At 51.6% G+C, this 27,532-nt stretch overlaps 1 protein-coding gene and 1 non-coding gene across 4 annotated transcripts; both read right to left on the reverse strand.

Annotated features, from left to right (window-relative positions):
- Positions 1 to 256: 256 nt before the first annotated feature.
- On the reverse strand, positions 257 to 27,532 carry MLC1 (modulator of VRAC current 1). Of its 3 annotated transcripts, none has more exons than XM_070254327.1 (14): positions 27,380 to 27,532; positions 25,716 to 25,807; positions 23,771 to 23,858; positions 23,105 to 23,364; positions 21,515 to 21,604; positions 20,101 to 20,154; positions 19,557 to 19,658; positions 13,619 to 13,717; positions 13,032 to 13,103; positions 11,985 to 12,101; positions 9,631 to 9,687; positions 8,757 to 8,879; positions 3,856 to 4,008; positions 257 to 2,286 (listed from the first exon to the last, which is right to left on the reverse strand). In XM_070254327.1, the coding sequence occupies exons 4-14, from the start codon at positions 23,282 to 23,284 to the stop codon at positions 2,212 to 2,214; spliced, it is 1,122 nt and encodes a 373-aa protein (XP_070110428.1). In that variant the 5' UTR covers positions 23,285 to 23,364; positions 23,771 to 23,858; positions 25,716 to 25,807; positions 27,380 to 27,532; the 3' UTR covers positions 257 to 2,211. The 3 variants fall into 3 exon arrangements, with proteins under 3 accessions (XP_070110428.1, XP_070110426.1, XP_070110425.1); XM_070254325.1 differs by having other exon boundaries at positions 27,374 to 27,532; XM_070254324.1 differs by having other exon boundaries at positions 23,771 to 24,627; positions 25,716 to 27,504.
- On the reverse strand, positions 1,140 to 1,260 carry MIR9022 (microRNA mir-9022). The gene is given in 1 exon segment (NR_128036.1): positions 1,140 to 1,260. It is a non-coding gene; the product is annotated as a microRNA mir-9022 (primary transcript).

Raw genomic sequence — 27,532 nt, forward strand, 5'->3', positions numbered from 1 at the left:
AGCAGCCGTGGAGACTCTGCGGGTGGGCGGTTCTCCTGGGTGGGGATGGGTCCCTCATGCCCCCTTCCCGTGTTCACCCAAGGAAAGCCACTGGCTCTCACCAGATGCCACCTCCAGGCTGGCCTCAGGGCATACATAAATCGTAAATAAATTAAAAGGTGGCCCTCTCCTCCACCCGGCCTCCTGTGCTCTCCCTCATAGCTTCTTCAGAACCCAGGCAAGGAGACACCTGAGACACAATTAAACAGGCCTCGGCCACGTTTACATGTTAGCATTTATTGTTCAGGGAGCGTTAAACTGTGTCAAACAAAAATGTCAATTGACAGAGACAGAATTATAAGTTTTTTAAATGCCATTTGTCTGGAGTTTTCAAGCTCTCTCTAACATAAGAAAGTGCGAGCCAGTATTAAGCCCTGGGCACCTAATTCTGGCTCTAAGACTCAGGCTTTCCGGACCCCAAGAAGATGCAGTGTTGCCCGCGCTGCCCCTGGGGCTCCCATCGCAGGCCCCGGAGCAGCTGCCACCTGCTGGGAGCCACGGGAAGGGATGTGGCCCTGCTGCCGTGGGGTCTGCAGGAGAGACGCCTCCTGCGTGCACATTGCTGGGGACATGGCGAAGGCATTTGCAGCCCAGCCCCTCACGCTGTCCTTGCTTTCTGCAGCTGCCGAGGACAGCAGAGGGGCTGGTCTGGCCCCTCACAGAGCAACGTCAGAGTACCCGCCGTTCAAGTGTCTCACCTGCGCTCCTGCTGACTGAAAATGATGACCCACTTGTCACAAGTGCTGTGAGGATACCCTGGAGCCAGTCACTCCTGCTCAAAAGTGAGAAACCAGGGAGGCTCCTCGAATTCCCTCGCCAGGTCTAGACGGCCAGCCCAAGGCTGCGTGAATGTCCCTCAACTTAGTAAAGAGCAAAGTTAGCGTCTCCCAGCACGGTGCTGCTCACCTCCTGCTACAGAAGGAAAAAAACAACCCCTGCGATGTAAGTGCTGCCCGAAAGCAACTCCTACAGCCGTGGACACTGCGCTCTTACAAGGGCGCCCGACTCCTGGAGTTACTAGCCCTTCTCAGCTAACAGTTCTTCTAGAAGATTCCAGGTGAACTCAGGGACAGGAAGATGGCACACAAACTAATTCTTGGCTATAACTTTAACCAAAACAAATGTTATTCTCACACCCAAACCGTCCCTGCTGTCTGGCAGGGGGCAGGGGCAGACAGAGGGGACGCCTAGTCTGGGATAGATCTCCGGTGAGTAAGGATCAGGTACCTACTTGCTAGGAGACAGAGGGCTGGAAAAGGCCCCGGGACGCCCGTGAGGATTCCTGCACTCTAGCCAAGTACTGGGAGTGGGAGCAGAGCCACCACGGCAGGAGAGAGGGCCCAGCCTTGCCCAGGTCCCCAAGGCCATCGAGACACTGAGAAGTGGTCCAGCTGGTTTTCAAAGCCTTAGACACAGCCCCACCCAAAGAACACTGCACTGTCACAGCAGACAGGGGTCCATCTGCGTGTGGGTGTTGACAACGGGCTCAGGAGCTGGGGACCCAGGGACATGTGCAGACTGAGCAGCTGCTGAGCTGGGTCTCCACACGCCATGCAGGACACATGGACACAGACCAGTGCCACTGAGCAGATGGGGTCCTTCCCAAATAACTCGGCTTGAGTAAGAAGGGAGGGCAGGCTGGGACCATGGATTCACGTAGGCAGAGCCCTGTGCAGGGGGTGGGGCTGCTGGTCAAGGAGACAGTGCCCAGCAGGCTTGGCTCCTCCATCTGAGCACCTCTCGGAAGAGAAACGCCAAAATGGGTGCATCCACACAGGGCTGAGCACAGAATGTCTACTGGCTGGATACAATATGTGCTCACCAAAGTGGGCAGGGCAGCCGGCCACAAAATGGAAACCCAGAGATCCAAGTCTCCCTGAACAGCAGCTCCTGGATGGTCCAGCTCCACCCTGAGCCCCTTCCCACCTGGGGGCTGGGGCCACTGCCCCTGTGGTCGGGCCACGTTGGGAGCACTGAACTCACCATCCAATAAGCACAAATGGTCAACATTTGCCTATTTCAAAATTAAACTAATAACAAGTGAAAACCACCTGAAGCCCGGCCCACCCTCACAAGGGGAAGGGCGAGTTGGAAAGGAGGGGCTTGGGGACACCAGTCTGCAACTCAGGGTGCTGGGGCCAGGCCGGCCCACGCTCAGGCTCCCCTCCCGCGTCACTGGGCCATTTGCACCACGACAGCTCTCCAGGCTTTCTCCTTGTCAAACTCCTTCAGGGGGCTTCTGGACACCTGTGATCAAGACAGGCAAAGCGTTATTTCTCCACGGCCAGCCATGTGCAGGACGGTAGGGAGGAAAGCTCTATCAATTTGAGAGCTTTTCTCAGCCGTGAAAGAAGGGACCTGGGGGAGGAAAGAGAGAGGGAGATGGAGGCCTCTGCGCCTCCACTCTCTCACAGGTGCGGGTGCCTCTGCCCACGTCCACACTTTGTCTCTGCCGTCCTCCACAGGAATGGAGGCTGGGCTGGGGTGGGGGCTGCCATGGGTGGGCACTTGCCTCAGTCGAGGAGGACCTCGGTGGAATCCCCACCTGCTCCTCCTGCCGGTTCCCCGTGGGCAGGGCTGCTTCCCAGCAGTGGCAGAGCAAGTGTCTGCATCCAGCAGGTACTCAATAAGTAAATACTCACTGACTGTGGGAATGATACACTCCACAATGTGAGAATAAATGGGCAGGGGGGCAGGGGCAGGGTGAGGACCTCCAAGCTCTTCCTGGGGGCAGGGGACGGATACCCTACCGAGAAGGGGTCTGACCTGGCCCAGAAGGTGTGAAGGCAGCAGCCAAGGGCCTGACCCCTAGGGAAGGAGGACACTAAGGCAGCTGTTGGGCCCGGCCCCGAGCCCCTGGAAGTGGCAGTTCTGGAACCTGGTGGGAGGGCTCATTCACCTGACTCTGCATCTTGGTGTCCCCACACAGAACCAGGTCCATCTCACATAGGGCTGGGGACAAAGCCACCCCCACAGGAGACTGACCACAGCTGGATGAAAATGACAATGTGTGAGAAGAGCGACGAAGGAACAGTGCTGGGAAGGATGGGGAACATCCAGGTCACTGAGGAAGGGTTGGTGGCAGGAGCACACCCCTAGGAAGAGCGGGGATCAGCCCAGGCAGTGGCCCGGCGAGTACGAAGGCCCAGAGGCCAGCAGCGCCAGGTGTGTTCCAGGATGCCAGCCGGTGTTGTGCAGAACCCAGGGGAGCAGGACATGAGGCCATCAGGGGTGGGAGGAGCATCCCGTCCACCCCAGTGGCCCTGGAGGGCCCTGCAGCAGCCTCCCGGGCACAGGGCACCGTGCACCTGATGGCAACGCTGACCCCCCAGGCTTTCAGTTGTGGGGGGATGAGAGGCAGGCCCTGGGGAGAGTACCATCCAAGTGGCCTGGAGCCTGGCAGAGGGGCTGGTGCAACTCCTTCCAGAGCCTGCCGCCAGAGGTCATTAATGCCACATCTGTAGGCAGCTGGATGGGAGCCCTGTTCCCAGGAGAGCCGTGTCCCCAAGAGGGCCCAGAAAAGGACCCTCTGTGACCTGTTCAAACCTTTGCAAAGTTTTCTTCTACATTTTTAAGAGTAAAACTAAAAGCATTCAGGCCTTAATATTTTTTCAGAAATGAATTTGTGTTTCCCTAGCTAGCTTTAAAAAAGGTATTGTATGTTTTACTTCTTCAAGATTTTTCCGGAGTGTTTCAAAAAATACAAAGTGACACACGGTCTTGAAAGAAGTCAGCAATAGTAGGTTGTCATTTTGCATGGGGCCCTGGTGGCCGCCCCCCCAGGACAGGGAGGTTGCCCTCTCCAAGACCACTCACCTCTCCCGACGGGCACTCCTGCTGGCCAGGCTGCGTCGCGTCCCAGGATGCGCCCACCTTGAAGCTCACGCATTGGAGGACGGTGCCTGTGTTGAGGCTTGCCTGTAGCAGCAGCTCCAGCATCAGAAGCAGCAAGAGCACGTCGTAGGATTGCTGGCAACGAAAACAAGGTGCATCAGCGCAGCGCCCTAACCCCCCATCCTGGCTCTCCGCTGCCCCAGGCCCCACTCCAACCAAGGAAACAATGCAAAAGCTTCTCTGTGCCCGTGGCCTGTGGACATCCCGCTTCCAAAGAGTGGAATTCGAGTCCTTGAGTGAGTCTCTGTCTAACAGTTTCAGGTACATTCACTCCCGGGCCCTTCCAGCCCAGCTGTGTCCTATCATTTCACAACCGAGTAGCCATCACTCGGTCAGCGAACGAGAATGAGGACGTCAATTCTGCTATAAGTTCTCTTGTCCCGGGTTTCACAGATAGGCACAAAAACGACCCGCAGGCGGCCAAGCCCTGCGGATACTGCTGGCTGCTCACGGTCAAGTCTTCCACACCCCCAACAGCCTCGGGTCAACGAGGGAGCCAGGAAAAACACTGGTGGCCACGCCAAGGGTGTCCGTATGGGACAGAAGCGACCGGTTATGTATAAGCAGGAAACATGCTCTCGAGATTGGCAGTCTGCTCTGGTGGGCCCTGAGCCGGAGGAAGAAGACTGACCCCATGCCGGGGCCCCAGGACACAGGCGCCATCAATGGATAAGCCTCAGCTCAGGCTGGAGGTTGCTGGAGAGGAGCGGGTCTGAGGAGCGCCCTAGACCAGAGCGAGCGACGGCGGGCGGGGGGGGGGGCCCGCAGACTCCTGCAGGCCAGAGACGCGCCCGCTCCTCACTGACCACAGAGGAAGCCCCAGCAGCCACAGAGACACCGGCAAAACACCGCGCCCTCCCACGCGCACCCCACCCCGCCCCGCCCCATGCCACGCTTCATGTGCACCCCACCCCACACGCACCCCGCTCCGCCTCACTCCCCTCCCCACGCGCACCCCACCCCACCCCCTGCTTCTCCCCACGCGCACCCCACCCGGCCCCACTCCCCTCCCCACACGCACCCGCCCAGCCCCACGCACACCCCACGCGCACTCCGCCCCGCGCCACGCCGGTGGCCGTCCCAGCCTCCAAAATACAAAGCAACTGAATGGTAACACAAAAAAGAACCCAACACCCATACAGTATCACCGCTACAAAAAAGAAACAATAACAGCTCTCCTCAAGTTAATGTATAAAGTTAATGGCGAGTCCAATAATAAAAAACTGCAACGTTGGGCTTTCTGGAGCCAGGCAAGTGGATTCTCGAATTAACACCGAAAAGCAAACAAGGAACAAAGGCCAGGTGCCCACCCCTGCCGAGCAGAGCATGAGTGTGGGCACCAACCGCCGGGTGGTGAAGCCTGTCGTGGACGCGCCACAATCCGACGCATGTCGCACGTGCACGACCCGCTGATGGCGGGGAAGGCTGAGGGCAGGAGCAGGCCCACAGCCAGACAGGCTGAGCACGCGGCGAAGGCGGCGCCTCGAACGACTGAGGAAAACAGGGGCTTTCTAATAAAGGGTGTTTGAACCACTGAAGAGCCATCTGAGAAAAGATGAAGTTGGGTTCATTCTCTATGCTGAGCTCCAGGATAAACTCCAGCTGGAAACGCAAGTACTAGCCTTTCTAATTACAACTTAAACCCAGAAGCAACAAAGGAGAATACTGATAAATTTAACTACATAAAAACAAAAAAAACTTCCACATGACAAAAATCACAACAAGCAGAATGAACAACTGCCAAGCTGAGGCCATTATTTGCATTTTTGTTAAGAGGACTGGTCTCCCTAATTTAGCAGAGTTCTCAAAGCCTACCAGAAAATGGGAAAAAGACACTCACAGGATTTCCTGGAGAAGACACCCAAACACCATCATACTAGGCGCTTGTCACCACCACTCACATTCAAAGAGATGCACAGTACAGATGCACCCGTGTTACAAAACTCAGTGTGACAACCCTGTGTGGGGCCACGGAAAAACAAGGAAATGGGACCCCCGCAAGGGGGATTTGTTGAGATCTAACAAACCCTAGAAGCATCTACCCTGGGACCCAGCAACCCCTCTCCTAGCTAACTGTCCTAAAGATGCACCACACAGACTCGAAACCAAGAGTCGTCATTCCTGACAGCAGACGGCTGGGAGTAACCCTGTCTCCATCACCAGGGACTGGTCGGGCGGGCTGGGCCACATTGGAGTGTGCATTCGTGATTAAAGGACACAGCTCTGACGCCTCTGGGTCCTGGGGAAACACCAGGACAGATTAGTAAGTCTAAAAAAAGAAAGAAAAAGCAAGATGCAGAGAGGTGTTTAGAGTGTGGGGGCTGCTCTGTAAGAAGGAAGGAAAATGAAAATAAGCCGGCACCTGCAAGAGGAGCAGGGAGCCAGTGACGGGCCACACTCCTCTGAGAATGGAGGGCAACAGTTTGACTTTTGAACCATGTGAAAGTTTTATACACTCAAAAATGCTATTAAAAAGCAAAAAAGCATCAAACCCTGCAACTGAATGCAAACCAAAACCATTAAACTTGACTGTGTATCAAATCAACAGCACAGGCACACACAGAGGGGACTGTCCACATAGCGAGGGACCAGCCTCCCCAGTGGGATAGGGAGCTGCCACCTCACTCAGCAGGTGTGCCCCTGGTAGTGATACTGGTCTCGTAACTGTGAAAATTATGTGTGTCTTGTATGGTAAAGTAGTAACTATATTCAATATCATCAGGAAACAAGATTTTTGGAGTAAGAAAAAAGGATGCAGATATAAAATAATGGAAGTTAAGAAAAAAACATAAAATGTGACATTTGAATTGGAAATACCAATATAAATTCAGGTTTTTGAATATATATATATATATATATATATATATATATATATATATATTTCTCTGTTCTTCCACTGAAAGGGCTTAGAAGCCATGACACCGCAGAAGGAATGAACACATGAGCCCCCAGATCTGGATTTCCACGTGTCGTCCCTCCAAAGGGCCGGGGTGTGGCTGAGGTGGGGCACAACGCAGTGAGCCAGGGCCGTCTCCAGTGTCTGCATGGAGAGGCTGACCGGGTTGCACAGGGGGCACAGGGATGCAAAGTGCTCCCTCCGGCCACGCCCGTGTCAACGTAAGCATCAGAGGACAACGGCTTCAGCAAATCATGACTGACCTGTGAGTCCCTGTGGGGCGCTGAGGAAAAGGAGTGCTGTTGTCACATGAGCGGGCCAGCTCACACAGGAGCAGGAGTGAGCCCTGGATCACTTCATTTCACTCCTCAACGTAAAAACGACTCAGGCAAGGACTAGCCGTCAGTGCTAGGCCACAGGTGACAGGTGCTGGGACATCTGCATGGTGCCCAGGCCGACCCCACTGCGAGAGGGAACGCGAGTGCACCTTTCTGGGGCACTCTGCAGCAGCCGCAGAACCATAGGCCATAACACCACGTGCTCCTGAACTCGTGCTCCTGAGGACGCCACAGGAAACAGAGCCACAGGTGGGACCATCGCCCAGACAACTGGCCTGGACTCCAAAAAGGCAGAGTCACAGGGAAAGGTGGGGACTGTCCTGATTGGAAGAGGCCAGAGGGCAAGTGTGGCCCCAGCCGCCTCCTGCTCCGAAAACTTCAGCCCACAAGCATCTTCTTGGGATGATCCCTGGAAACTGGATGAGATACCACGGGATAATTTTAGCCATCTTAGGTGTGACAGTGGGATTACGGGTGTGTGGGAGACTCTCTTTACTCTTAGAAGTGCCAGGGTATTTGAGGGTAAAGGCTCATGTGGTCAAACACTTGCCACTCATTTTCAGATGCTTCTGAAAATGACGTGTGTGTGCACTCTGCCCACCTGTGAGTGTAAACACACACCTGTAGAAGCAACGCCCTCACCACTGGAGAACCTCAGGTTTACTGCACTATTCTTTTAACTTCTTTTATTTTTTTTAAGATTGGCACCTGAGCTAACATCTGTCGCCAATCTTTCTTTTCTTTCTTTCTTCTTCTTCTCCCCAAAGCCCCCCAACACATAGTTGTATATTCTAGTTGTGAGTGCCTCTGGCTGTGCTACGTGGGACGCCGCCTCAGCGTGGCCTGATGAGCGGTGCCAGGCCTGCGCCCGGGATCCGAACCTGCGAAACCTTGGGCCACCAAAGAAGAGCAAGCACGTGAACTTAACCACTCGGCCATGGGGCCAGCCCCATCAACTTCTCTGTTTGAAATGTCTCATGATAAATATTTAGGGGAAATACCACCTATACTGGAAAAAACGCAAGGAATCTAAGAAATAAACCAGCCACTTGTGCCTGAGTGTGTGAGAGAAGATGAAGTGTCACTGAAAGACCGTCCTGGTTAAAGGTGCATGCGCCCAGAAAGGCTCTCGATTCTCCCCAAACTGACCCATAAACCTATGGATTTTCAATGGAAATTCCGACAGGGTCTCATGAAACTTGACAAATGACAGATCCTAAAACGTGACCGAAAGAAGAGAGGGCAAGAGAACTCAGGGTCAGTGTGAAGAAGGGGTGTCTGGCTGAGCTCAGGGCCACAGTGAGATGGGGCAGGATGGCCCAAAGCTACAAAGACAGACACAGCCCAAGTGGAACAGGGCTGGGGCAGAGCTGGCCTCGCCAGCCAGCGAGATAAATGGGTGTCAGAGAGTGGGGTGCAGACACCTGGCTGTCCACAGAGAAAAGCCTCGTGCTCCACACAGAACCAGCTCCACGCAGGCAGGCTGTCTGCAAAGCCAGCCCTGGCCTCTTCTCACACGAGCGCCGCATCACACGAGCACAGCAGCCCCATGTCTGTAGAGCTTTAAAAGAAAGCAGGAGAGCACACACCTTGATGGCCGGTGGGTAGTCTCTAAAGATCTCCAGGATCCTCATCACGCTGAACGACAGGTATCCAGAGGCCGTGAACAGCAGCGGGGACGTGAGGCTGCAGATGGCAATCAGCACCTCCACCTGACGGAGAGCAGACAAGAGCGCGCTGTGGTGTCCCCACAGGTCTGGGAGCTGCCGTGGGGACAGGGACTGCTGGTCAGCTACCTGATGTGCGCCTGTGAGTGCATGTGCCTGGGTTCAGCACAGAGCTCGGTTTGCCCATTAATTCAAAGCATGCTGCTGTGTCATGTGGGTTTTCCCAATTTATGCAAAATTCTCCACTCCATGTTGAAAAAAATAACACTTAGGAATTGATGGCCTCCTCCCGCTGCCCAAAAGCCCGTTGTTTTAGCCTTCTAAGACTCTTCTCACATCATGGAGTGAGGCCCAGATTGTCTCAGAGGCCACACAGCCAGTGTCCGGGCCGCACTTCACAGGAGCATGGACGCTCACACTGCAGGGCATTCCGGCCAGGCTGAGTGGCGGCCACTGTCAAACAGCCGGCCACCTGACAAGACGCAAGACGAAGCTAGAGCCTGGGCTCCTCCTCCCCTCTTTGCTGAGTCACAGGAGTTTCTCCCAACTTCCACGCCAAGCATGCTCATTTCCGGTTGTTTCCACAGACTGTCCAGCCCTGGGAACAGTCGCGAGGCTTCCCCAGGCCTGCCCCCATCCCTGGACACTCCAACTGCCTTGCCCAGCCCGGCAGCCCTGCAGCCCGGTTCCCGTGGCTGCCACCACGGTGGGCGCCTCATCACACAGCAGCCATGGAAGGGACAAGCCAGGCCCTGGCACCACTCAGTGGGTGGGATGGGGATGGGGCTTCATTTACCAGACACTTGCTGGGACACTCCGCTGTCACATGGCTCGCAATGGCGCTTGGAAAACACTGAGAGAAAAGAAAAAAGAAATACTTCAGAGGTGACAGTTCAAGAGTCAAATTTCACACGTGTGCTCTTCTGGGTCGATGGGAGCCATGCTCCTCCCAACAGAGTGGGGCTGCCTGCAGGGCATCAGGGCCGGCCAGACAGGTGATGGAAGGCAGGGTGCCTCTCTGAGGTTTGTACACTGTGTTCCTCGACTGCAACTCATCTCAACTCTGAAAAGACGCTGCCAGAGCCAGTCGCTGGTTGTGGGCATTTTACCACATCCATTCTCGGACAGTGGGAGCCGCCCTAAACACCATGTGTGTGGAGATGAGGGCACGCTCCTCTGCCATCTCAATTCAGTCCCACGTGGGGAAAGTTAATGCAGATTCAACAGCATTATCCGACGTGGAATCTGTGTCCTCCCACTTGTGCAGTAATGTCCTGGTCATAACCAAGTCCTGTTCTCAGCTCAGGATCCCATCAGCTGTGACACTCTGTGTTTCGTTGTCGTGTTTGCTGATTTCTGGTCGGGAGGCAGCTGCTGACCCTCACGTTTCTGGAGAGCACCAGCCACTGCAGACTGGCCTCAGTGTGGCTTAGTCTGGTGTTTTCTCGTGGTCAGACTCAGCAGACACCCCCACCCACCACGCTGACTGACCACTGGGTTAGGGGGGCTCTGCAGTGACTGGCCCACCCCGCATCCTTTCCCCTCCTCCCAGCTGTGGGAGTGGCGGGTGGATTTAGGGAGGGCCAGGAGGACAGGGTAGCACCTGGTTGGTAGGGTATTGGGTGGGGAGCGAGGGAGAGCAAGAGGCCAAGGCTGGCCGGGAGGGATGGAGGGGCCTGGGAGGAGGATGGATCTGGGGAAGAAGGTTGCACAGACGTACAGGAAACACCGAGGTCACTGAGCATGTCAACAGGCTGCTGCGGGACGAGTATCTTTCGTTAAGAACCTGCAGGTAGCATTTGGTCTCCATCCTCAACAACGAGGAATGCCATTCCGGGTGCTTCCATGTTACCTCCAAGGTTGGACGTGTAGATGCGCCGCCTCCTCTCTCAGTCACGCTTGGGCAGGCACAGAGGATGGCTCTGTACATCCCAGTGTGCACTGGCAGCTGCCCTGACCAGGTGAGTGCTCCACCGCATGCCCTACCCTGCCTGGCTCTCTCCCTGGGCTGCTGTCCTCAGGAGCCCCTCGAGCCATCCGGTCAGGGGCTCAGTGAGTTCCAACATGGGCATCCAGGACGCGGCTCTGTATCCCAGGACGCAGCAGGAGTCCAGTCCCAGCGTCCACCCTGGGCTGCTCCAGCCCAGAATCAGTCCCTTGGTCTCCCCATGGCTGAATGTGCAGTTAAAAGGCAAGTGGTGAGAGCTGAGGCCATGCCCTTGAGGCAGCTTCAGGTAGAGGAGCACGCGAACAGAGCCAAGGATGCCTGTTCACTTGTACAAGGTGACAGGAGAAAAATGCAAACCTCACGCAGCTGGACACAGTGTGGATGAACCAGGCCCCTCTGTGGGGGTCACCACGTGACACAGTGATACTGCTAAGTAGCTGTATGGTGACGACGTCCAGAAGCACAAGCACAGGTAGACTGTGGTTTCTCGGTGTGTCATGTGACCTGCAAAAATTCGGGTGTGCAGGGGTCTATCTGAACTATTCCACGCACACATAAGGGGCCCCACCAGTGGAGGCTACGGACCTGAACGGGAGGCACCAGGCTGCTGTCGGGCCCGAGCGTTTCACAGGCTGCTTTTCAGTCACACGTTAAACATTAAATTATGTAAGTAATTAACCATAAATTTAGTATCACTTATAAAATGATGAAAAGACCATAAGTAAAACAGCAACTGTGTACTAAGCACTCACCTGACCTTGATTCTGTGCTAAGCATTTACTATAGTAGCTTTTAAAGGAAAATAATATAAACATACCACATTTCATAAAATATATTATATTATAAAACAATATAAATATCATATATTATAAAATTACATAAAGTAATAAAAATAAGTATTTTTTAGGAAAAAATAATACAAAAAATATAAAATAACAATAGCAGTTAATATATAGCAGTTAACCCACTGACTCGTTTAATCCTCGATTACCAATTCCTCCTCAAGGGGCCAGCAAGGATCCTGCCTGCAGGCGCTCACTCTGCCACTCTCTTCTCTCCTAGCTGCTTTCTTGCCCAAAATCCACCAAAACTGAGCTTAAAGACCAGTGACGACTGGCTTAATGAGAGTAGCCTGGGGCTGCAGCTGGTAACCACGAAGCCTGACCAGCCACAACGACAAGGGCCACCCAGGATGTACTCACGGCCACTAAGATCCAAAAGAAGGTCACTGAGAGGTGCGGGCCCGACAAAGTGTCATCCACGTTCAGGGCGATGACCCCTCCCAGGACTGCGGAGATGCCAGCAATCACCTCAATGACCTGGAGGGGCAGACCGCGGAGCCACATCACTCAGGGGAAGTGGGACAGGCTTCCCAGCATCCCCATCACGCAGGTGTCAGTGAATGCTGCAGGCAAGAGGGAGGGTGCAGGGTGCATCCCAGGGGCTCATGCTGAAACGTTGAGGATAACCTCGGACAGAATATCGACAAATGCATAATCTCTGACTCAAAATTAGCAGGTAAAGGAAGGAAGCTTCCACCAATTCAAAGGAAGGCACGAAGGGCATGAAAACACATAGAAAATAGAAACGAATGACGGCAAAAATAAACCCAAACACATCAGGAATCAGTGATCAGTCAAAAGGCCACAGACAGAATGATGGATGAGATAAAAAGTGAAATAGAATTGTAGGATGTTTATAGAAACACACCAAAATGTAAGGGCAAGAAAAGCTGAAAGTAAGAGGGAGAAAGGTACATCAGGCAAATATTGACCAAAAGATAACTAATGTACTTAAATTAAACCAATCAATATAGATTTTATGGCAAAAACTATTATTAAAGATAGAGAATTGCTATGTGATGAAAAAAAGAGAAAGAGATTCACTGGGAAACAATTCTAAACTTGTGTGTAACTAAAAACAGAGGCTCCAAAAATCTGCAAAGAGAACTCTCACACTCAGAGAGGCTTTCCACAGATCTTTCAGTAACAGAATAAGTACACTTAAAAAAAATTGGACAAGGTGTAAAAGAATTAAAAAAGAGTTAACAAGAGAACGTGCCCAAATAATTTATCCTTCAAACCAGGATACTTTTGAGAGCAAAAGGGGATGCGCTGAAGAATTCCTTGGGGACAGCAGGTGTCAGTATGGACAGAGTGTGTTACCATGTGTACACCCATACCATATATACCACATACCTCCCCCAAATAAAACAAAATAAGGAGAAAGAAAAGGAAAGATTTTCTTACTGAATAGGATTTCAGAACCCGAGCAGGAAATGTCACTTCATACAAAATGCTGGTGCTGTCAGAGATGGAACCCTAAAAAAAGAAGTCATGAGCAACACAGTGACACAGCGACTTCAAATATGCTGCTGGGGTGGGGCATGCGCACCGCCCAGCTCCCAGGCACAGGTTGGCTGTGTCCCAGCTGTTGTCAGGTGATGCTCTGAAATATGAGCATCTGGAAGTTGCTGGTGATCTTCAGGCTTAAGAGCAGAAGTTCAAACACAGACATTTTCCCTGCATATAAAAATATGTTTAATGCCGCAATCCCAGTTTACTAGGTGGTATTTTTAGGAGACTTGGTCTCTCTGTGTGATTCTGCTGGGGGCGGAGGGGTTACTTGATAAGAATCACACCTTGGAGCAGGTGGTGGTGCATCTTCATCTCAGCCTCTGTGAGACCGCAGAGCTGGGGCTGCCTGGACGGCCTGCTGCAGCCCAACCCACCCGGACGGGTGAGTGTCCTGGGCGCCTGCCCTGCTGTGGGGGGAGTGAGCCACTCAGCACTGCGACATCTGCTGTTTTGGCTGTGCTGCACAGAGCTAGACCTACCTTCTGCTTCCACTGCGCCTCGCTGGACCGTGCAGAGATGATCACTGTGGCCGCCATCAGAAGCTCCAGCAGAAGGAGCAGAATCAGATTGAAATTTATCTGCCAAAGGAGAGCACACATGTCTGTGAAACCGCATTCTCCACCTTTATCCCGTAAACGTGGAAAAGCCCAGTGACAGGCTCACACGCCTTTTCAAAGCTCTAGGCAACATCTCTGTCCTAGGCCAGATGCCAGGCGTGTGGGCCACACACCACCCTGGCTCACGTGTGTCTTTTTTCTGTTTGTTTGAACCAATCTTAGCTCGAGGGCTGCATTTGGCCTTTGGGGCTGCCATCTGCTGCCTCTGATCTAAACCTTCCTTGGTGGTTTGCCCTCCCTGGGTATCTACTCTAAAGAGATTCACACCAAAATCTGTGCACATTTCTAGGAGCTCTATGTGTAACTGCCCAAAACTGAATACACCGGAGGTGTGGGGTGATGGAACTCTTCCACATCCCGATGTGTTGGCAGTTAAGTGAGCCTGTACCTATGTCAACAGTCATAGAGCTATACACTAAAAAAGTCCATCTAACTGTTTGATACACAACCAGCCAGTCCAGAGCCCAGCCCACCCCTCCTCTGTGGGGCTTCTGCACCAGGGCCCCGTCCCAGCCCTCAGCACCTTGGGTCAGGTGCCCAACAGGTAAGGAAAGCCCTCTGCCCTGAGTCCTGAAACCATCAGAGGAGCCAATCCTAAGCCTGCTCACCCTGCCTTGCGGGTTCCTTCCTGTGGAAACGCCAGTAAAGGCTCCTGCCCTCGTGCCCCTCCCCTCTGCCCCCTGGCTGGCCTGGTGCTTCCTCGTGTGCCCCCCCCCGCTGCCTCCCACCATGGTATCCCCCTCTTGGTAACTGTGAGTCACAAACTATCTTTTCAATGGCAGTCATCTCCTGCTCTGTTGGCCTCACTAAACCTGAATAATAATATCTACATTTAAAAACAAATGTAATTAATAAGCTTGATCTACAGAACCCTATATGCAAAATAAAACAGAAAATGTTCATTCTTTTATTACGTTTGTGGAACATTAACAAAAATTGACCATCTATTAGGCTACAAAACAAACCTCGGCAAATTCCAAACAATCAGTACATTATAGATTGTGCATTCTGCCTGTAACATAATATTAGAAATCAATAATAAATGGATGACTTTTAGAAATAATCCCACATGTCTGTGTCATCAAGGTCTTGGCAAGAAGCAGATGGACATCCGAGAGGAGGGACTGGAGAAAGTGCAATGGGAGGGTGACTCACAAAAGTCTGGTAGGGGTGAAGGGACACCGACAAGGGACGCAGCGTCCACTGTGGCCAGAGTGGGGAGGGAGTAGTCACGGAGCCCACTCCGGCAGCTGCGGGAGGCCTGGGAGCAGGGCTATGGCCTCGGTGGAGGAGTAGCCCCTGTCCAACCACACCCCACAGGGCTCAGAGCCAGCGGAACCAATGCCCCAACCTCTCTCAAATGTTCAGCCCGTATCTCCCACAGAGGCCAGAGGGTGAGGCGCCCAGTTGACCAGCCCACACAGCCACCTCCAGACATAGACAGGAGGCAGTGGGTGGGAAGGGGTTGTGGAGGGGCAAGGGGAAATCTTCAAACCCAATGAAAACGTGTCAGATCTGGGACACACTAACCCAGCGCCAAGAGGGAACTATGTAGCCAGACGCCTATCAGGACATGGGCGGCTGAGGTCAAGAAACTGGGCCTCCAACTCATGAAGTCACACAGTGACCAAAAGGCAACCCCAAAGACACAAGGACGAAGAAAATAACAGACACCAATAAAATGGAGAATGACAACCCAAAAACTGAAGGAGGTTAAAGCAAAAGCTGGTCCTTTGAAAACACTGATAAGACAGACACAGTGAAGATAAAATTAAATTTTAGAATGAAGAGGAGAAATAACTATATGGCATGAATTAAAAATAGTGAGCAATATTATGAACAACTATATGATAATAATTTTGAATACCCAGATGCTATGGACAAGATTTTGATAAAAATATAAAAGCCAGGGGCCAGCCCTGTGACCAAGTGGTTGAAGTTCTGTGCACTCTGCTTCAGAAGCCCAGGTTTGCAGATTCAGATCCCAGGCACAGACCTCTTCAATCATCAGCCATGCTGTGGTGGCATCCCATATACAAAGTAGAGGAAGACTAGCACAGATGTTAGCTCGGGGCAAATCTTCCTCAGCAAAAAAAAAAAAAAAAAAAGTGTGTGTGTGTAAAAGCCAAAACTTGCAAGAAGAAACAGAAAACTTTAATACTAATAATGACTATCTCCCCTCACCACCAGCCCCAGATGGAGATGATTTTACAGGTGAGACTGACCCGTTAAAAACTTTCAAGAAACAGTGCATTCTTATCACATCAGGTTGTTCCTAAAAACAGAAAAGAGCTACCTAGTTCATTTCATGAGGCCAATATAACCTTGATTCCAAAACCAGATGAGGAAACACAGGTCCAATTCAGTCAGGAACCCTGGTGCAGAATCGTAAACACAATACCAGCTAGCAGGCCCATCAGAACATTGAAATAATACCACTGTGACCAGGTAAGGTTTATCCCAGGACAGAAAGATTCAACATCAGAAAAATCTATCAATTTAACAAGCTAAATGAGGAAAGATAATCTCAATATATGCAAAAACAAATAACTATTAAAGTTCAACACATCTTTATATTTTTAAAATGAAAAACTCATAGCAAAGCAGGTCTTGAAGAGAACATTTTAACTTGGTGAAAGTTACACAATAACGTAATGGGAGCTCTTTAGATCCAATCCATATAAATCGTGAGTAAGACAGAGCTTCTCACTAACACCACTGTTTGCCACATTTGCTGGAGATCCTGGCCAAAGCTATAAAGAAAGAAAAAGAAGTCAGAGGCAACGACTGAGAGGGGAATGCTGCAAATAATGCATTATTTGCAGACGACGTGGTCACCTACATAGAAAAACTAATATAACCCACAGAAAAACTATTAGAATAAGAGAGTTCAGCAAAGTTTCCAGACACAAAATCGACTTATAGAAATCTATTTTTAAAAATTGACACATTTGAATAAGGGCTTTCCCCGAGTTGATAGGTAGCTCCAGGGTTGATTTCCTGTTTTGACGATGACTCTGACTATGTAAGACACTGCCACCGGGGGATGAGGGTACACAGGAACTCTGCGTACTATTCGTGCAAACTCTTTTCAACTTTAAAATATTTCAAAATAAAGGAAAAATTTAAATCAATAGCCTCTCTCTGCACCAGCAATAATCAATCTGAAAATAGAATTTGAAAAATAAGACACCATTCATACTAGCAATGAAATCTGTAAATTACCTGGGGATGACTCAGCCAAGAACACACCAAACACTGGTGCTCTGAGAAAGGAATGGAGGGACAGTCTGAGTTCTCAGAGGGGACGACTTAACATAAGAAAGATGTCCATTCTCACAAATTAATCCATAAACTTAAAATAATCATAATGAAATTCCAGCTGCATTTTTTGAGGTGCTCAATAAACTCATCCTAAAATATGCTTGAAGTAAGAGAGGCCAACCTTGAAGAAGGAGGGTGAAGCAGAGCAGGTGCCCCCACAAGCCATCAAGGCTCACTACACACCACCGCCCCACCGTGCAGTGTTGCCTCGTCCCAGATAAAACAACAAGCAGCAGTGAGTCCTGCAACTCAACCAGCAAGAGACAGCCCGGTTTACATAGGACCAGGGGACCTGGACTGATGGAAGGCGGCAGGGAAGGAAGCCCAGGAAGGAGAGCGCAGAAGAGGTGCTCAGAAGTGCCAGTGATTAGAGAAGGGGAACTAAAAGAACAAGTAGCCACTGCCATGTCATCTGACCGGAAAACGGTAGGAAGTTGATGGTGCCAGATGCAGGGAAGGCTGCGGGCCGGAGAAGCTGTGAGCTGGTAGTGAGGGTGTGGACTGAGCCATGTTCTCTGTTAAACTGAATCTGAGGAGGATTCATGAAACGCGTCCCAAGGAAACATGTCTGTATTGCACTGTTTGTGGGAGTGGAACGTGGGAGCCACCTGGTCTGCCTCCATCCCTCAAGGACACTGGGGAGACGGCGGTGTCCACCGTGGGCCCCGAGCTGTGTTAGCGGTGGCAGTGGCACAGACTCAGCAGGATGGCAGATCCTCAAGCACAGAGGAAAAGGAGAAGACGGAGGAGCTCTACCACCAACACCGTCTGGGAAGTCAGAACATGGCACTGCTGACGTGGGGCGGCTGCCCGAGAGGCCTCGGAGGACTGGATCCCAGGCCTGGCGAGGAGGAGAGGTAGGGTGGAGTCCGTCTCCCACCCGCTCACACGGCCTTTCCTGAGTACGGCTCGCACATCATGTTGTGTGTGTGTCCTCAGACAAGACACTGTTCTTGACACCGGTGGTCCCAACGTAATGGGCCTGAGTTTCCTCCACAGGGTTCAGGAGTCAGGGCCGCGCACCCTCAACGCAGGAAACAGCACTTTCATGCAGCATGGCTCACTTCCACATGGCAGGAGCCACATGAGGATCTGGGTGACCACGGATTCTGGTGCAGAGGCCTGGGTGGGGTAGAGACTCAGGTACAAGCTGCAGCGGAGGCCACGCCGCTGGCCCACAGGCGACCCTTTGGTAGAAAGCTGTGCAGCACACAGTGTCACAATCTTTCACAATTTACTCATCCATTCTGTGTATGCTGGGGGCACCGTCCTACGGAATGGATGTTGGGTGATCTGCTTTGGTTTGGGGTTTTTGCTATGATAAGGAGTGCTGCGGGGACCCACACTTCCTGATCACCCATGCAAGGTTTCTCCTGAGTCTGTACCAATGCTCGGGCTAACCTGGGCCAGAGGCAGCTGCCCAGCCTACTGGGATGGCTGTATAACTCCTGGTGGTAGGGGGTGAGTCCCCCAATCTGTTCTTCAAGGGGATCCCTGCCCTGGCCCTTCCTTGGTCACTCCCTAAACCTGCTGATCCTGCCCACAGGCCCATCTACTCTGGACTCATTGGAGAGGTGCTCCCACCTCCACTGGGCAGGATTTCCTGAGCGTCATTCTCAGTGAGGCTTCATGACTTTCCATAAAACAGCCTTGCAGACCTTGCATTACATTTATTCCCAGGGACTTTATATATTTATTTCCATAAAATCATATCTCGATTTAAATTACATTTTCAAAACTTGCTCTTGCTGGCACAAACAACTGTTCTACATTAATGTTCACATCCAGCAACCCTGCTACATGTGCTTAGAAATTCTAGCGTCAAGTGAGTAGAAACCATCCCTTCTGCAGACAGTGGTGGGCTGCTGTTCCTTTCAGATCTGTGTGTGTCTGCTCACTGTTCGTGCCTTGTAAGCCTGCCTAAGACTTCCTCAGGGCCACCTCAACCTTTTCCTGATCTTAGAGAAAGTGTGTTCAACACCTTACATGAAGCAGGAGATTGTTTTGAGGTTTCTCTGTGAGTTTCTTCTCTTTTGGCATCTCGATTTAGACGACAAGCCTCTTCTGTTTTTCTTAGTGCTACATAAGGCAGGTGTGCTTACGATCAACGGCATCACAGATTTGATGAAATACATTATGTTACTGCTGACTTTTTAAGAACTGTTGTGAAAGAGATGTTAAAAATATTACCAACAAAGCTGTCCACTGGAATCAATGAAAGAGTTAAAGACAATTCTTTTCTTCAGAGGCATAAATATAATTCTCAAAATTTTCCAAACTCCAGAGCCATAATACACATTTACTGTAACGACTGCACATTCCAACCCAACAGACGGTGCTCGCTGATGCAGACCACATGTCCACACAGCGGGCAGAGCCTCAGCAGACCAGCGCCTGGCACCTGCGTCAGCAGGAAAACACATCCAGGAGACAACAAGGTAGCATGTGGGACCCGCCTCGCGTTGCACTGACTCACGTCTATTGCTGATGGGTTCAGGACAAGTTTGCATCCAAACCAGATTAAACACGTCGTGGTGACAGCAAACGTGGAAACAAATAATATCTGAAAGTTGGGAATCTGGAAGATAAGACAGGAGGGGTTTTATTCTCCTTCACATAACTAAAAAAATAAAGCTAACATTAAACCAAATTCCAGGTCACTAATTAAAAAATCCTAGAGATTGTGACATATAAGAATTAGCTAGGGGGTGCCCTACCAGCTCAGGCCTCTCCCGCCCCTCATGGGGACAGAGGGAGGGAGGGCACAGGAGGCTCCACAGTGGGGAGCACAGAGCTGCTGCGGATGGTGGAAGCGCCTCCCATCCATGCACGTGTGTGTGTGTGCACATGTAAACACGCACACATGCACACATGTGCCCGTCAGCCCCGCAGGGGGCCTGAGCCTGCCTCCCCGCCCACCCACCGGCCCTCTGCATCCTTCCATCAGGGTTTCTTCCACAGCCTGTGAGCCATGCTGCTGCCCCCACGTCTACAGAGATGGGACAGAAAGCTGGACTCACCACGTTGATGGTTTTCCTCGAAACAGCAAAGCTCACAATTGCAGACGGAATGCACTGAAAAGAAACCAGAGCTCAGTGAGCCAATGGTCCATCACCTGAGTGTCCCCACTGGTCACAACTGTACCCTGAAAATAACACACTGTAATGCTTAATCTTCCAGAAGGACCAAGACAAGTCAGCAAAACAGGTGCTGCCTGTCCAGTGAATGCAGGGGTTTTGCTGGACGTTGAAAGGTCTCCAGGTCTTTCAAAACAATCTACTTTGGAAAAAGTTTTAATTTTTGATGAGATGAAAAAGACATTCAATAATGAAAACTATTCTAGCTGATGCATTTGGAAGCCAGAATGTCACTTCCTATCCCATGAGACCAGGGTTTGTCTTAGCTTGAGAATGACCCAAAAAGGGAAAAGCATCTATGTGTGAAGAAAGTGGAAATGTTCAGGGGTCAAGAGCCCCTGGGGGTTCTTGTCAGAGGCCCCCCATTGCAACCCCCAGGAGCAGGGATGAGGCAGAGAGCCAGCATGGGGGTCAGGGTTGGGGGGAGGTGGACGGAGCGGGGCTGGCTCAGGCCTCAACGGGCATGCCCACATTGCTCCTGCAGGCAATGGGACCCCTGCAGACCCTGCTTGCAGCGGGAGCAGCATGAGCTGGGGGGCAGAGCCTGCAGGATGCAGGGCAGTGGTTGGAGGGAGTCCCAGGGTCTTTGCCACGAGGGCCGATGGGAAGCTGGTAGGACACGTGTCTTATCTCCCCAGCCCGTCACCTGAGGGTGAAGAGCTCTGCCAAGGATTTTGCTGGGATATCCAGCCTAGGTCGGTGTTTCCCTGGAGCCAGCTGGGTCAGAGGCCACTGTGATCCCCCAATGAGGGCTGCTCCAGTGGTGAGGACAAAGGGCCACCTAGAAGTTTCCGGAAAGAAGGGCAGGGAGTGGGTCAAGTTCTGTGAAGGAATTTTGTTCTAAGGGAGCACAGGCCAGCAATGTCGGGGTGGGGGCACCAGGCAGGGAGGCTGGAGCCAGAGAGCAGGTGGGCAAGAGGCCCCACGAGACCCCAGGGGCACCCTGCACTCAGCCTGGCTGGTCACTGGTGGTCTCTCCCGGGAAGACCGAGGCCTTGGCACTCTATGAGTCCAGAAGGTGAGGAGTGCAGTCCCCAAACCACAGGGGCGGGTTCCCTCCCAGCTCACAGAATGGCCTGCGGCTGGCGGTAGGGATCAAAGTGCTGTTTCTGGCCCAGGAGTCTGTGGGGTAAGACTCAGACTTGCTTCATCGATTGTTGTCAAAAGTAATGAATCCTCTTTGAAGCTAAAGTGATACAAAGAGATTCTGAATGAGGAGCAAGCGGCAGCAATGGGAAAAGCAAAAAGTTCAAATGCTCGACAGTGAACTCGGTCCTGAAGGAGGGGCAGTGCTTACCGAGCCTGCAGCACAACGTAAGTAATCCATCTCAGAGGGAAACACATTTCCCAGGTAGAGGGAAAACCCCGAGGTCACAAGCAGGCAACTCTGTGGAACAGCAGCACAAGTCAGGTGACAACGCAGCCGTGTCTGTGTGTCAGAGGGTGGAACAACCAGCCCTCTGACCACAACAAGCTCTGTTTGGACAACACCGACATCCTCACCTGGATCCCATCAGACCTGAATCCTCCCTGAAGGATGGCCATGGCCCACCCTTGCCCCAGTGTCAGACTATGGACCTCAACAATTATTTAGGGGAGAGCAAGGGGTTCTGTCAAAATTTAAAGCAAGAAATGGCACCCCTCCCCAGACAAACCCTCACCCCAACATGTGCAATTTCAGGAGCCCCAGGATCCTCATCCCCAGGTCCAGGCACAGAGCTCAGCAAACAGCCCCTGCTACTCCCTCTGTAAAAGCTAAGGCAAGCGGACAGCTGGAAAATGACTGCTTGAGTCAGGGGCTGCAGCACAAGGGCTTCCTGGCAGTGAGAGGCGCCCAGGCCTCAGGCAGGTCCCAAAGATGGAAACTTATGGCAGAGGGTGAGGCTTGGGGAGGGGCTGGGTCAATGTTCAAAAGTCACTTGGACCCTGGGTCCAGGCAGGGTGCTGTGCACGGGCTGCTGTGATGGGAGCACTGAGGGCCTGGGGGTAGAAGAGACCACAGTACACACCTAAGGGAGGATTGGGCGCTGCAGCTGCAGGCTACTAGGGGCAGGGCACAGACTCCAGCGCCCAGGGATGGAGAGGGGGCTGACCGCCCACCCCAGGAACAGGAGGGAGGGCAGAGGTTCCAGCCTCCATGGCATAGGGCCACAGCTGGGGAGGAAGGCAGACAGGACCAATGGGGGTGCTGCGGGGGTGGCCTCGGAGGCCAGGCCTCCAGAAAGGGTGAGGTCTCAGCCTGGATCCTGGTTCTCAGCCCAGACCACATGGAGCCCTGGGGTCCCACATGCAGAGAGGGACGTCCAAAGGCCCATCCCCAGGCAACCACGCACATTCAGGACCCCAGGAAAGTCCCCTCATGTTTGGTCCCCCCATGCCTGTGCCCCAGCTCCCTGCTGGCCCCGTCCCTCCAGCCTCTCGGCCTGCTCTTCTCCCTAGACCCCGCCTCCCACCTCAGGAGCCTGTCCCACTGTTTCCTCTGCCAGACATCTGCCCTGAGAGCGCAGCCCTCCTCCCCTCTCTGCAGGCCGACTCCAGACACCCCGAGGAGTCGAGGGTCCTGGAAGCCGCCCTGGAGTGATGCATGACCCAGCAGACGGTCAGCGCAGGCCCTGGGTTGTCCCAACCCTGCTGGGACACAGGGCAGCCACAGCCTGGAGGCCATGGCACTAGTGCAATAGATGCCCGTGAATTCAGGAAAATAATTCAGAGAACACAAGCAAAATAAGCACATGGGCGCCCACAAGGCTCTCCAGAAGCAGGAGTAACCGGGAGCTGCTCTTTCCCATGCCACCTAGGAAGGACACCCAGGTCCGGGGACACCTCATAGAGGATGGGGTGGGGGAGGGGGGCGAAGCCTCCACGGTCCTGGCGTGGAGCCACTCACCCCCATCAACGCAGAGAAGACCCATGTTCTGTGGCTGAAGCAAGAGGGCAGCCTTGATGACAGCGGCAGGGCACCGGGCTTGGTGTCTGGGGTGCGGCTTCCCACGTCTGGCCTTCCCCGATCCAGGGTGGGCAGCCGGTCGTAGCTGAGCTCCTCCCTGCACTGTTCCTCCCGCGTCATGGTGCTAGGGACAGACACTGATAGTGCCCACCCGACAGCTGTGCTTGGAGCCCGCAGTCTCCTCTGCTTTCCTCTGTTGTCTGTAATAAAATCATCATTTATTTTTGATCATTCTGAAAAAACTCTAATTAAAATGAGTTGTTTTCAATAAACACTTGTTTTTAACTTGTTTTCAATAAAAGAAATATTGTTCATACAGAAGTGCTGTAAATTGGAAGAAGAAAATAAGCACTTAATTCTACAAGTGCGTACAATCACTCTCTCAGTGACCTGAGGAGTCTGGATTCAGGGCGGGATCTGAGGCTTTAAGTGTCTCGTTGATCCAGGTCCTCCAGTACATTCCAGCTCTCCCTTCCATTAGCAGCTCCATTTATGAGTCCCGGGACGTGCTGGTTACTCAGAGCGTGTTAAATTGCTCAAGGTGGAAACTAAACAAGAGATGGTAAAATACGCACCCACTTAATGGTTTAACGTCTGTGTGCTTACCTTCTGGTTGTTTCTGCGATGGGAGCACCGTCTCTGGGTGAGGGGCTCCCCGCTACTGAGTCATCCTGCCGTGGGCTTCCAGCAAGAACTATTCACAGACGAACAAAAGCCCAGCAAAACTGCATTTACGCCAGGGGAGGAGAACCACTGCCTGAATTTCAATGAGGAGATGAAGCTGGGGGCCCTGGAAAGTTCTGTGGTGGTTGTGTAACTGCTGGCTCAGAGCATTGCTCAGTCTTAACTCCACTAGGGACGAAGGGGCCTCCTCAGTTCCACTCCTGGCAGTGAGGTCATGGGCACTAGGGCGGGCATCACGGAAGAAAGAAGTGTACCTAAGAGAATTCTACCAAGCACAGAATCCCAGTGGGCCAGAGCACCACGTGCTCTGTTTAGGAGACAAATAACTGCACTCAAAGGCCTCATTATACATCCTTTCAAGCAGCCTGTCTCCATCCCCCGCGATCATACGAGGAAGACCTCCTTCACGAGGTCACATACACACTTGCGCCCCAACTTGGCTGGCATGGCCCTCGAACGGCTTGGCATTCTGACCCAGCGATTCCTGCAGGCCCCTGTGTCCCACTGCACCCTTTATTTCTGCTCACTGAGCAAAGAAAAAGGACGGGAATGTTCTTCACCCAGAGACACTGGCGCCACAACGGTTACAGTGACAGATTCTTTGTGCAAACGAGAACTGTAAAATGGCTCAAAACAAAACATTCTGAAAAACCAGCTCCTGAGACCATGAACCCACATAAAACTTGAGAAGAGCACTGGTTTTGAATCATGGGATGCTCTGTCGTCTTAGTGTTTCAACCAAGCAAGAAGGATCAGAATTAATTTTCACAAACTATACCCTGTGAAGTGAAAAGGGGATTTTGAACAGATTGAAAAACCTCCCAAACTTCTTTATTGACTATCTTTTAAAGTGACAAACAGAAATAGTAGGAACTGGTCCAACAGGATTGGACACTTCGTGTTTCTTTTTGTTTGAAGAAAAATGTTAAGTAGACTTCATGATTCTGTGCCTTTCAGAAGTTGTTCTTTTCTAAGGAATACAAACAAGCTGCCTTGAGTCAGACTGTGCACAAACTCCTCGAGTCCCCAGAGTCCTACATAGTCGCTGAGATGTGCTTCCTGGTTTCTGTTGGCAACACTAGTTTCCAGAACAAGTCCTGTTCTTTCAGACCACCTTCAAACAAACCCTTGTTCCCAAAATGCCTTACTCCCTTTCCCGCCTGCCAAGGCCCCACCCACGCTTCAACATAACTCGCCATTGAGCAGACGTTTACAGAGTGAACTGCGCCAGCCACGGTCCTTCCCACATGGAGTTTACATTCTAATGGGGGCACAGGAGCCCATACGATAAATACACTAGTGTGCTCTATGATGACGCACTTGACTTTCTCTACGATGGAAAATAGGGAGGGAAATGGGGCTGCTGCTGGGGGGTCATGGCAGGCCTCACTGAGAAGGAAGCGTCTGGGTAAATACGTGCACAAGGTGAGGAGGGGGGTCTCACAGAGAGCTGGATCAGAGGTGCTGCAGGTGCAAAGAGCTCGAGATGGCCAGGCTGGAGGGTGAGGGGCATGGGGTTAAGGAGCAGGTGAGGCATCCAGATATGGGGCACCTGTGGGTGTTAAGACAACCTCAGCTTTGACTCTGAGATGGACCCGCTGGAGGCTTCTGGGCAGAGAAGCAACTGGCCGCTGGGTGGACAGGCTGAGGGGCAGCAGGTGAGAGCAGGTGCTGGCTGGGAATGAGGTGGGACCGTGAAGCCAGTGAGAAGTGGCTGGATTCTGGATAGATTTGGAAGAACCACCATGATCTGCAGTCAGAGTGAGGTGAGAGGGCCAGCACTTCAGGTGACAAGAAGGGTGGACCACCTCTCAGAGATGGAGAGGACTGGGGTGACGCGGTGCAGAGGGAGCGCCGGGAGGCCCACCTCAATGATGGTGTGAAGATGCCTTCAGGATGTCCAAGTAGATCTGTGAAAAGCTGAGTTGAAGAGTCCAGAAGCCAGGGGAGAGGTTCAGGCTGACGGATATAGGGATGGTCCTATGAGTGGAAACTCCCGCGGCAAATCCCTCCCGCCCCAGGCGCCTTTCCTCTGCGCCCCTGACAGGACGCCTGGCCGAGGCTCCCAGCCGCTGCGTCACATGCTCTTGTTTCTGAGGACCTCTCTTCCCACCTACCCAACAAATCCCTGGGACCGTTCCCATTCCCAACAATGAGCGCCAGATGAGGAAGTGATGAATATTTAGGGAATGAGTGTCTCCCCTAACTCTCAAGAAGGAATGATAGATATCCTGTGCATCTAGGGACAGGTGAGGTACAGGCTGTCAATTAGACTGACAGACCCAACCCATCGAAACAAAAGCACACTGGTCAAAATCGCATTCGGCCCCAGCCAACAACAGTAGGATACCCATTGTTTCCAGCCACATGGGGACCATCCATGAAAAGAGACCATATGTAGGGAGGAAAATCTAAATAAATTTTAACAGACTGAACTCATCCAGATTTTATTCTCTGACCACAACAAAATTAAATTGGAATTCATTAACAGAAAAATATCCAGATAATCCCCAAATATGTGGAAATTAAACAGTAGACCTCTTTAAAAAAAATGGCGTGAGTCAAAGAAGAAATCACAAAAGGAATCAGAAATCAAATGAAATGAAAATACAAGTCAAATTTTATAGGATGTAGCTAAATCAGAGCTTTGAGAAATCTATAGCTTTAAATATTTATATTAAACATAATGAAAGTTCTAAAATTCATCATCCAACTTCCTGTCTTAGAAAGTTAGAAAAGCACAAATCAAACCCAAAAAAGGGTACAAGAAAATAATGAATAGAGAAAACTCAATGAAACCAAGAGGTGGTTTTTTGAAAACATCAATAAAATTGATAAATCTTTAGCTAGACTGATGAAGAAAAACAAAAGGGAAGGCATAAATTATCAATATCAGGAGTGAAAGACGATTCATCGCTATGGATCACACAGACATTAAAAGGATAGTAAGGAAATACTATGAACAATTTTATGCCAACAATATGACACCTGGGGTGAAATGGACAAATCCCTTAAAAGACAGAAATTACCGAAGTTTACTCAGTGCTACATTGGTAACTTGCAAAGCCCCAAACCTGATGCAGAAGTGGACCTTGTAATTTAAAATCTTGCCACAAAGAAAACTCCAGGCCCAAGTGAGTTCACTGGTGAATTTGACCAAACATATAAAGAACAAGTCACGTCGATCCTACAGTCTTTCTGACAGAGGAGGAAGGAACGTTCTCATTTCAGGAGGCCAGGTTTAGACTGATACCTAAACCAGACAATCCAAAAAAGGAGAGAAAATTACAAGGACCAAATATCCCTCAGGAGCAACGATCCCGACCCTTGTCCAAACGTCACCAAGTTGGATCAAGCGAGACACAAAAAGGATAACAAATCTAGACCAAGTGAGTTTCCCAGGAAAGCAAGGGTGGTTTGCCATAAAAAGCGATCAACACAATGCACCCCTATTATCAGGCTTAAAGAGAAAAACCACGCGATCGTTTCAATAGATGCAGAAAAGCCTTCGAGAAAATTCCACACCCATGCCTGATAACTGCGAAAAACAGGACAAGCGGGAACTTCCTCAACTTGATCAAGAACATCCACCAAAGCCACCTGACAGCCCCGAGTCCTCGCCCTACGACGGGGACTACGAGAGGCTGTCCGTCCCCACCGAGCTCCGCCCACCACCACGAGGCC

This window comes from Equus caballus, chromosome 28, assembly GCF_041296265.1.
Source record: "Equus caballus isolate H_3958 breed thoroughbred chromosome 28, TB-T2T, whole genome shotgun sequence".
In the NCBI taxonomy this organism is placed as follows: Eukaryota; Metazoa; Chordata; class Mammalia; order Perissodactyla; family Equidae; genus Equus; species Equus caballus.